Source organism: Engraulis encrasicolus, chromosome 24, assembly GCF_034702125.1.
Source record: "Engraulis encrasicolus isolate BLACKSEA-1 chromosome 24, IST_EnEncr_1.0, whole genome shotgun sequence".
Classification (NCBI taxonomy): domain Eukaryota; kingdom Metazoa; phylum Chordata; class Actinopteri; order Clupeiformes; family Engraulidae; genus Engraulis; species Engraulis encrasicolus.
Window position 1 is genome coordinate 24,986,712 of NC_085880.1, and position 11,070 is coordinate 24,997,781.

An 11,070-nucleotide genomic window follows, 5' to 3' on the forward strand; every position below is an offset into this window, starting at 1 on the left:
GAGAGAGAGAGAGAGAGAGAGAGAGAGAGAGAGAGATGCAGTGCGGCTCGCTGCAAATACTGTGCAAACGTGGCGTAGCGGGCACCTGAAGCAACACCCCTCCTCCATGAGGTGGAAAAAAAAAGAAGTGCTGCCTTCCTTCCTTGCCTCTGTGAGCCATGCCTTGCCTACACCATACTGCCTTTACTCCTCTGTATTCATTGCCAAGCGTGTGTGTGTTCAGGGCTGGTTCTTGGTAGCCCAGGCAAGCACCAATCTTTCCTTTTTGTGGAATTTGCATCTGTAGGCCTAAACATGGCATCATACATCTGATCCGGTACCATGTGCACTGAGTGCCCCTTAAAATCATTGTCAATGTAAAGTTTGATGTTTTTTCTTGTTTAATATTGTAATTCTGTGGGCCTTGGTGACATGTAGTGCCCTAGGCGACCGCCTAGGCTGCCTATGCCTAGCGCCGGCCCTGTGTGTGTTTGTGTTCACGTTGTATATTCACTTAACAAGACGCACTCTGATTTGACCCCGTTATGACCTCATATCTCCACACCATATGCATATATAAGGAGTTCATCCCGCTTTGGCTCTATGTATGTGGATAAGGCTGCTGCTGAACACTGCGTGGGACTGACCGGGGAAATGTTTTTACATGGGAAATGTAAATTGGGAAATGCGAATCGACTGGAGCTTCGAGGATGGCAAAGGACAGACAGTGCTGCATGGGACTGGTAAAAGGCTTTCACCAGCGATGTCACGGAAGGATGGAGGGAGATGAGTTGCTGTTCAGAAGGGCGTGCTTAGAGGACAGAGGCGGCAGAGAGAGAGAGAGAGAGAGAGAGAGAGAGAGAGAGAGAGAGAGAGAGAGAGAGAGAGAGAGAGAGATGAGAACAGGGAAGGACACCCCTCACAGCAGAGCCAAAACAGCCTCCTCCTCGTCTCTGTTATGTCTCACACACACACGTGCACACACGCACGCACGCAAGGTGATTGGACTCTCGTGAGGACCTGCTGACACCCAAAAATCATTTGTTTCATAGCAGGCAAGCGTCCTGGCAAAACTGCTGCAGCCCACGCACAGCTTTCATGCGGCGCTTCAGAGTTTGGACATTTTTCCTCTGAACTGACAAAGGCTTTTAAGTGTTGTCAATTTCACTTAACTCCACCTTGCATGTGCACACGCCCTCACACACACAGAGAGACACCGCACTCCTTGCAACTATGCGAATAAGCACACTGACCAGGTGACACTATCCATTTTGGAGCGCCCATCAATTCATGCATGTGTATTTTCAGGGACTGTTGGCAACTGCTATGACATAATTAAAAAAAGACCAGCTCTTGTCTATCTCTCAGACATACACAAACACACACCATTTCTCCGCAGGAAGTGGAGGATGTGGTGAAATGAAAAGCAAATGAAGGGAGGGGGGGTGTATGTCTGTCTGACTCTCTCTCTCTCTCTTAACAGCACACAGTAAAAAAGAACTTTAATTCAACACTTAATTCAAAACCTAGAGATTACTCTGGGGAAAATACACTCCAGAGGGATTTAAATGTTAAATCGGCTCTCTACGTGTTGTATTAACACTGTTTTTTTGGTTTTGTTTTACTGTGCGCTAGTGCAAACGTACGTATGGGTCCTTTTAGCGACCAGTAAATTTAGCCCCCAGAGGGATAAACACTGGCTGCAATTAACGCCAGGGGTTGGGCAGGGAATGGTGGCCGAGAGCCAAGAAACTTCAGGCACACAAACACACACACACACATACACACACACACAGAGACACACGTATGCTGTGAACAGAAGCATGTGTACTGTATGTGTGTGTGTGCTTGTGTGTGTGAGAGAGAGAGAGAGTGAGAGAGACATAAAAAGGCCAGGCCAGCAGACAGCGCATACACTCGAGTGTCTTACAATGCACCCCACAGTGTGTAATGAATATGTTTTGGAGCTGTAAAAGCACAGAGGCTGCACGTCAATAGCCACCCCCAATGTCAGCCTGCCGCTCTCTCTCTCTCTCTAACCCCTCTCTGCACAGCAGCCCTGCCCCACCATGACTCAGCCATGGGAACACATGGACTAACATCCCAACACACTCACACTGAAGCAGACACACAGAGGCACGCACACACGCACGCACAGTGACACTGCAATTCGGAGTGCAGCAGATGGGGCTCTGCCTCCCATAACAGCAAGCTTGGGGTCTTCCACTAATTGAGAGTGTGTAAAGTATGCAGCAGCATGTTACCTCCCCAGATCTTCACAAGACCCAGCAGTTACGTACTGTATTTGGTGAATGGGATTAGTCAGTGGCTGACTGTGCAAACCCTGATAGCAGTGAATGAATCTACTCTGAGCTATGATGAGTGCAAAGTGTGTTCCAAGTCTATAGGACCTGACCTCACACCATCCATTCAGAACTAAAGTCGAATTGCCTTGCGACTATGTCAGTGCAACAAAAAAGGCAAGCCAAAGCTTTTACTACACTGCTATTAGGACACAACAGAGTTAAGCAAGTTATGCATTCAAATCCCACCAATGTTGGATGAGAGATGGGACCAAGGGCTTGACGGAGGAGCGATGAGATGGTAGCCTACAACACCTTGTCATGTCTATTTGGATAACATACTGTAGCTTTCTGAGTAATTTTCTGACCAATCTGTGCAATGAGCCACACTGACTGAAGACCACTGAGGCAAATGTATGCCTTTGAAAGCTTTGACCAAATGGTCTGTTGTAGATACACTGTTTGAAAAGATATGGAGGGATATGCTAACAAAATGGTGGTCTTCAAATGGGCTAGCCTAGCCGCCTGTTCAGCTTTGGTCACTACAACAACACACATGCTTACAGATCTCCATGTAGACAAACACACACAGGCCCATTGCCTACACAGCACACTGCACTATTATCCTTGTGCTAGCCATGTTGATTAAGGGTATTCAGCCATCTCCGACTTTAACAGAAACAAACTACAGTTCAAGAATGGTCTCTAAGTGTTGATAAACTTCTCTGCATCTTTAACCCTTATGTTGTGTTCGGGTCATTTTGACCCGTTTTCTAGTTTTAGTGTGAAAAAAAACACACTTTCCTTTATTTTCTTGGAATAAGGCTTTATCTAATCCTCAGTCACAATCATTTCAACACAAAAAAAATATGTTTTATCATTTTAGTACATTTTAAAGGTCCAAAAAAAAAAAAGTTACATCTGTGGTGTTCGGGGGTCAAAATTGACCCGGTATAGATTTTTGGTTGTTTTATGCATTTCTGAAAAGCTGTTGGTTGCCCTTTGTCTTCAGTTTGGTGATTTATGGTGAGGAAAATATATTTCTTGCCTGAACTTTTTTTTGCCAGCTTTTTGATATTACAAATCCAATATGGCCGCCGGACAGTCCCATACACTACAATATGTCATATCTCCTGTTGTGAAAGGAGTACAGATGTATTTCTGGTGTCTACTCATATGTTTTCATGGTCAAGGAATCCATTTCTGCATTATATAATGAGATTTTTTGCACATTTGTTTGCAAAATACATTTTTGCACATTATTTTTTCCAAAAAACGTATCAAAAATTCATAATGGCACCCAAACCTGTAGAACTGGTCTTATACTTTCCATAAAGTTGATGTGGCAATGACATAATGGTCCATGTTCATAGCATAGGGGATTCAGATGAATAGTGTGACTTTTTTCATGTTCATTGAGGTGTTCATTTCCAATACCTTTGCATTAGATTGGCAGAATAGCTGTGACTCTGACAGAATTGTTATTTTGTATATTTACCACACTAAAATCTTATAAATATTGAAAAACACCAAGTCAACATATTTAAACATTAATTTTATGCACTGAAAAACTAATTTAGTTGACATTTGGTCTTTATCCTGCTATAAATCTCTTTGGGTTGGTTTGGACCCAAACACCACACATGCCACTCTTGATGATATTTTTTAATATTAGAGAAAAACTAATAAAATAAATTTGGGGATTGTTGTACTCTCATATCAGCTGTAATACATGGACAACATAATCACTAATTGTATCACTTTGGGAGGTATTAATAGTGAATGTATGCAGATTTTGATAGTTTTGGTCATCAAAAACGATTTGCATAATGTAAGATAAAAGATCTTTAAAGTCAAAAAGATGAATACATCAAGTAATATTTCCATGGATATGAATACATACCAAGTTAGCCATGAGATGAAAAACAATATTTGATGATAACTACTGTTTTTAGGTATTTTATAGCTGAGTTTTGTTATCACGGGTCAAAAATGACCCGAACACCACAGGTGTATGCAGCTTATGAACACAACACAAGGGTTAATGGTTCTCCTCAGTCCAACAGAATATACTAACATGTACTCCTTCTTCTAGACCTATATCATTGCAGACCCACACAATATACTTTCATAAAATAAGTACATTTTGATATAAATATTGGCTATCTCTGTTTGTCTTTGTTTTCAGTGTAGCACATCTATTAAACAGTGCTCAACTACTTTGTCCTTCATCTGGCATGGACTAGTGCATAATGGTTACGAGAGGGTTTTAATGTCCATGCAGTCGACTGGAGAGTAGAGCACACCTGATGATGCTTAAAGAGAGCAGGTTGCAGATGGGAACCGAAATCCCTATGAACAGACAAAACAAATGAGATGCTGCCTACGAGTGCGGGGATGCGGTGGGACCATGGCCTACAGTCGCTGAGCAATGCGACATGTGTAACAGATGCCAACTAGCGGAGTTCAGCAGTAGCACATTAGCGATCCTTCCTCCTGAAGCCTCATGCAGATACACTGGTGGTGACTGAGCTAGTGAACTTAGCGAACTTAGCGTGTCCGCCACACATGCCTCCCAAGACGTTTGCAGGGTGGTCACAGATTCGAGCCCCGAGTGTAGAACCAGCGCACAATGACCTCGGTCGCACATGGAAATAGTGTATGGCTAGCAAGATGGTGAAACGGCTGTACTGAATGCCCCTTACTACACTCAGTCTCTCACACACACACCAGACAGACACTCGTCCATGCTCAGTCACAGACACTCGGCGTGTTTGGTTAAGCTCACAAAGCTGTTGTTGCTGAGTTTCCTTCCAGGTAAAAAAGGCAGGTATGGAAGCGCACATGTGTATGTGTTTGCATGTGTATGTGTGTGCCAGTTCAAAACCATAACTGTTAAGGAAGACATGACCATCTACTCTTTCCAAAAAAGAAAAAAAAAAGACTTGAGTCTGTGTATGTGAGGTTGTGTGTGTTTTTTTACGGTGTAATATACTGTAGTTAGTATAACATGACATGACAGGCACGTCTGAAATGCTTCTGTAGAGGAGAGCCTCTGATAGGCTAGCACAGTGAAAAAACAGCTATGACTATGCAGATAGATGCTCTGTTTCTAAAGCACTCGATACACTGTATGTGTGTGGTGCTGCTGCTGCTAGAATAACCTATTTGTGCTTTACAAAGCATGGTGACGGCGAGGCATACAGAAGTAATACCGACTGGCGCTATGCACATCTGACATTTTATTGTGGTCTATGTAAGGGTGTCATGTAAACGTCATAAGAATGACATGATTGACACATGTCAAGAACATCAATTACTCATGATGTAAGGGATAATGTATTGTCCACAGGTGACTATCGGACATTATGACTGCGTTGTTATAATGTGCCATTCAGTTTTTGTAATGTCATGGCACCAGATGTCAACTTCAAGAACACAGAGAATCAGTGGCACAGGTGCTGGACAAAACAAAATAACTGAGGTAAATGATAAACGTCGGCAACACTGTTGCACTTGAAGGACTGTGGTCCGAAACGTCGTGCCATTATACAACTGGGAGAATGAACAGTGTTGTGAACATTTATCATTACATTTTACATTACACTTAGTTGACCCTTGTATCCAAAGCGACTTACACTTATTAAGGTTCAGGGTATTGGTTACAGGCCCTGGAGCAATGTGGGGTTAGGTGCCTTGCTCAAGGGCACTTCAGCCATGGATGAAGGTGCTGGTAAGGGTGGGATTTGAACCTGCAACCCTCTGATCTTAAGGCCAGTGCTCTAACCACTGAGCCATGGCTGCCCCATGTGATTTACAACAAATGTCAGCTTGACATCCCAAATACCGAATGACACATCATGACAACATCAATATTGTGTCTTCAATGTGTCCTGACATGTGTCATGTTCTTGTTCATGGTTACACGACACCCGTATGTCGACCACACCCAATAAAGTGTTACCCTATGTTGACTAGCACATACTGTGTCAGCTTTGCTCTCCCTGGATGGAATAAAATAGGATATGCTCACCGAGGACATCCCCAAAGTGTTCAACCCCACCCATGAAGCCGCCTCTTGCTAAATCTGACTACGACGTACAGTACGCACACTGGCCATGCCAAAGGAGCTCTACCGGTTTCAGTTAACACTGTATAGAACCTTCCGGAGCAAAATAGCAGTGACTTGGGCCTCTGGTCAGGTCAGATCCCTTCAAGCAAATCACTGTTCCCAAGTCTGACAAATGCAGAGTGCAATAAAAAAAACCTTGCAACTTCTTCTCTCTCTGTTTTCGTTTTAACACAAAACCACATTTTTTCCCCACTACATGTTTTCATTCCATTCTGTTAAACAGGAGCGTTGTGCTTTCAGAACAAAGCCTAACATCGAGATCTCCACCATGGGTCCTCTCAGATGTCCTGGGTTAGTTAGTACTACCTCTAGTACCACTAAAAGTCAAGAAATGGACACTGGACAGGACTGAACTGCAAAAAACACAGGGAGACTTGACCCCTCTGCTAAGTCGTGTTAAATCCTGGAAGTTAGATCTACTACAAGTCATGCTGCGTCTAAAAAGTCACGTCCAGGCCAAACGTGTCTGACTTGACTGTTTGCAAAGACAGCTTGTCTAGTATTGCAGGCTTTCAAGTGTCCGCTGCTTTGCAAAAGACAGCTCGTCTAACTGTACCGGCTAGCGCAGCAGGCAGGCATTGCAGTGTCCTTTTAACTAGGCGTCTTATCAGCTAGCGAAATGCCAGAGCCGTTTGGCTTAAGCCACATGATGGAACGTGCGTGGGAATGATGGGGATGGCCATTTGTCACACAGTCGAAGCGGAAGAGTGACACTCTTTTGAGACGTTTTTTTTTGGCAGATAGGCGAATGGGGGAGGGGGTGTTAGCACAGAGAAAGAGAGGCAAAAAAAAAAAACTGAGAGAAAAACACAGAAGAGTTATCCATTTAGAAAAAAAAATAATGAAGTAAAAGAATGGGTTTTTGCCTTCCCAAATTAACGGTTGGATTTAAAAAAAGAATAAAACAAAACAAAACAAAAACGATGAAGGAAATAAAAAAAGAGCGTTGTTACTACGGGTAGTATGTCTGTACTGTATGAAAGTCCACCCATAAACTGTGTGTTCCATGTGACTTGAGTTATGGTTAGAATACAGGAGATTAAAAGAGGTGTGTGATGTGTGTGAGAATTGTCCGCATGTCCACAGCATGTCTCTTGGTAATGCACACTTTCTTGCGAGGCTGGTGGCTCTTGACCCTTTCTGCTCCTGCTGGGGTGAGGTGGCGTGGAGTGCGCTTGTATTAGAGTGTGTGTGAGAGCAACAAGACAGTGTATTTGTCTGTGTGTGTGTGTGTGTGTGTGTGTGTGTGTGTGTGTGTGTGTGTGAGCGCGCATGTGTGTGTGTGTGGGAGAGAGTGTTTGTGTCCACAGGGACTGGAGGTGGGGGTGACAAGGTTACTAACAGTCGCTTTCAGGATCTTTCCCCGTCCCCACCAGCCACCCTCGAAAAGTCTGGAACACAGAGTGAAGTTCTGGAAAACACAAGCCTCGCAATCGACATCACACACTCGTAATCTGCTCCGATGCTCTGTTAGTCAGGGGACTCAGAGACTCAACCCCCTACATCCTCCCTTTTCCACGACCACCACCACCATCACCACTCCTTTTTTTTTTTTTAAAAGCGCACGGCGACCCACAATTGGGGTGCCTCTTGTTCATTTGCCCCGAATGGGCAGCTCCCGCTCCAGCCACCGCACGCGCACCTTCTGCTTGTAGTGATACTCCTTGAGGAAGTCCTGCAGCGCGGGCGGCAGGGGCAGTGCCGCGATGCCGTCGTACGAGACCCGCTGGCAGATGGCGGCGCGGGCCAGCGCCTGCAGCCCGAAGGGGAAGGTGCGGTGCAGCGGCGTGGTGAGCAGCGGCTCGAAGAACATGCACGCCGAGGGGTCCTTGTAGTGCTCCAGCAGGCCCGTGACCGTGGAGGCGTGGAAGACGCAGGGGTCGTGCGCGTCGAAGCTGAAGTTGTGGTTCCACTGCTCGATGCGCGCGTGCAGCGAGCGGTTGTAGCGCCGGAAGCTGACGGAGAAGAGGTAGTCCTCCTGGGCCGAGTCGCGCAGCAGGAAGGTGCCCTCGGGCCGGCCGTCCAGCAGCGCCTCCGCCTGGTAGCGGTCCATCACGCCCCAGTAGCAGGGCAGCGCCGCGATGCGCAGCAGGTCCGGCACCAGGCAGTGGATGTAGTCGATCTGCGTGTGCACCTTCCAGGGCCCGCCGCCGCCGCCGCTCGACGACGACGAGCCCCCAGCGCCTCCGCCGCTACCGCTGCCGCCCTGCCGCGACGAGTGGCCGTCCCCGCCGCCAGACGCGTGCCTCTGCTTGGGCCGCCGCGCCTGCAAGCACAGCGTTGTCGTATCCTCTTCGGAGTCGCAGTCCTCCGACACGGGCGGGTGGGAGAAGGATGACGAGGCAGACAGGCCAGAGAGAGCCTGCGCCACCAGCCCGCCGAGCACGCTCCCCGACGTCACCATGCCCCCCAGGTTACCCCGCAGGGCTGTGGTCGACGCCGACTCCCCTACGCCTACTCCTCCTCCCGCACCGCTGCCACAGCTAGCGTCGCTAAGGCCGCCGCAGGACGGCGCCATCCTTGGTCCCAGTTTGTAGATGGAGGAGGAGGAGGCCGAGCTGGGGGGAAGGCCTGCGTCCAGGGTGTGGATCTGGGCGTTGGGGGGCGGGTCCACGCCTTCCTCGATGCTGATTCGCCGGCGCTCGCGCATGCGCTCCTCCTCGTCCTCCGCTGCCATCTGCCAGCACATAAAAACAGCATTGTTACTACAGTACATGCAGTAACGTATGAATGAACATTGAACATATTAGCTGTGTGCTAATATCACACTTTATGCTCGCAATTTCCATAGTCACACCCAACTTGTCATATATTGACACTTTGACCAAGACGTTTAAAGTTACCCCCTTGCGCTGCAGCATGACGCAAAAGGCAAAAGCTACACTCTTGATGTTGTATTGTGAAGAAAATAGGCCTTGACTGTGAAAAGCGTGTATCAGTGAAGGTGTAAGTCTGGCCTTCTGTATTACGATGAGATGCAATAGGTGGAATCTTTGCCCTTATATATATTGATGCCTGGGCATAAATACACCTTTGGCGTCGTATATTGAATCATTGTTAGAATGGGATTTCTTAATACATGAGAATACGATTTTTAAACATAAAATCTCAGATTTTTTCACACGATCTTCCATCGAAAAAATAAAAACAACAAAAAACAACTTTCATATACTTGCAATTTGTAATTCGCAGTTACTAAAATGTACTGTCATACTCTCATGAAGTGCACAATTGGAATACAATAATGTAAAGAAAAAAAAGGGAAGACAACAACACAAGTAAGTAGACATCACTCTGACACTGATAATAAACATCCTCACTGCAAGACGATACATGCAATTTCTCCACTTTGGCAGATTCGAGACGATCTTGTACTCGCTATCCCGATTCATGCCTTAATATTGTCATATCGCCCACCCCTACAAGAGAGTGTGTTGTCTGTAAGTCCCACAGCGTGTCTCTTCGTAATGCACAACTGAGACGCTGACTGGTGACCCTCTCTGCTCGTACTGGGCTGGAGTCTGTTCGAATTAGTATGTGAGAGAGTGGCCTCGTTTACATGAGACATTTGATTCAGAATGAACTCAGTTAAACTCAACAAAACTATTTAATTCTGAATCATTTATTCAGAATTAAAAGCATTATGTAAACGTGGCCATTGACAAGAGTGTGTGTGTAAGTGTGTGTACATTAAGAGAGGGTGTGTTTGTGTCTGCAGGGGCCGGGGGCAGGATCATGGAGGATATTGTTAACAACATAACTATAGATAGGTTTCCCGTTTACAAACATTCGAGCTGTGAGGAGGGGCAAGATGCTAAGCAGCCAACCATGTGAGCGCATTTTGTGAGTGACAGTAGTTTCCAAACAATCAGAGGTTGCAGGGGGACTCCTAACTGCACTCACAGACAGGAATGTCTGTAAACGGGAAACCTATGTATACTGGATATGTAATTAAGAGGGCTTGCCATAGCAAGTCCCGCTTATTGTGATCTCTAAGTCGCGTTTATTATAAAGCTGTCCTTCACCTGCGAGTGTCCGGCTGCGTTGGCGGACGCTGCTCCGGCCTCCGAGGGGTCGGAGGTCAAGAGGGCGCTGGAGGCCTGCAGCGTGACGGGCGCCGTGTGCTGCTTGATCAGGTGCCACTTGTTGGCCAGGTCCGAGCCCGGCGGGAAGGGGCACGTCTCCAGCATCAGCTCCGTCAGGTGGATCTTCCGCTTGGAGGAGGAGGAGGTGCAGGAGGAGGAGGCGGCCGAGGAGGCGGAGGAGGAGGAAGAGGAGGCCGAGGAGGCCGAGGAGACGGTGGAGAAGGTGAGGGAGCAGGAGGCAGGCTTGGAGGAGGTGGAGCGCGACCGCCTGCGGGGCGACAGAGGGAGGCACAAGCCCATGGTGTCCCGGAGGCGCTGGCGTAGGGAGCGGGCACTCAGGCTGCGGCCCGCCGCCCCTGACGACCCCCCTCCCCTGTCACCTCCTCCTCCACCACCTCCGCCACCAGGCTCAGCCATCTCCTGGATGGAGCTGACGGCGTAGCGCCTCTCTCGCCTGCCCGCGGCCCGCGAGGCGCGGCCCCCCACCCTGCGCTCGGCCTCCAGGGAGCTCTGGGTCTTGGTGGAGCAGGAGTGCTTCTTCTTGCCGCCCCAGGGCGCGTGGCGCGAGTAC

The 11,070-nt window shown here is 47.5% G+C and overlaps 1 protein-coding gene across 1 annotated transcript in view; it reads right to left on the reverse strand.

The window, feature by feature from the left end:
* Window positions 1–4,329: 4,329 nt before the first annotated feature.
* Window positions 4,330–11,070, reverse strand: part of socs5b (suppressor of cytokine signaling 5b) — a 24,880-nt gene continuing 18,139 nt past the window's right edge. The window contains exons 2-3 of the mRNA XM_063191797.1: window positions 10,440–11,070; window positions 4,330–9,091 (exon numbers count right to left, since the gene is read on the reverse strand). The exon at window positions 10,440–11,070 is cut by the window's right edge and continues 352 nt beyond it. Coding sequence (XP_063047867.1) covers window positions 8,009–9,091; window positions 10,440–11,070 — 1,714 coding nt within the window. The 3' untranslated portion in view covers window positions 4,330–8,008. The remainder of the gene's footprint in view (window positions 9,092–10,439) is intronic.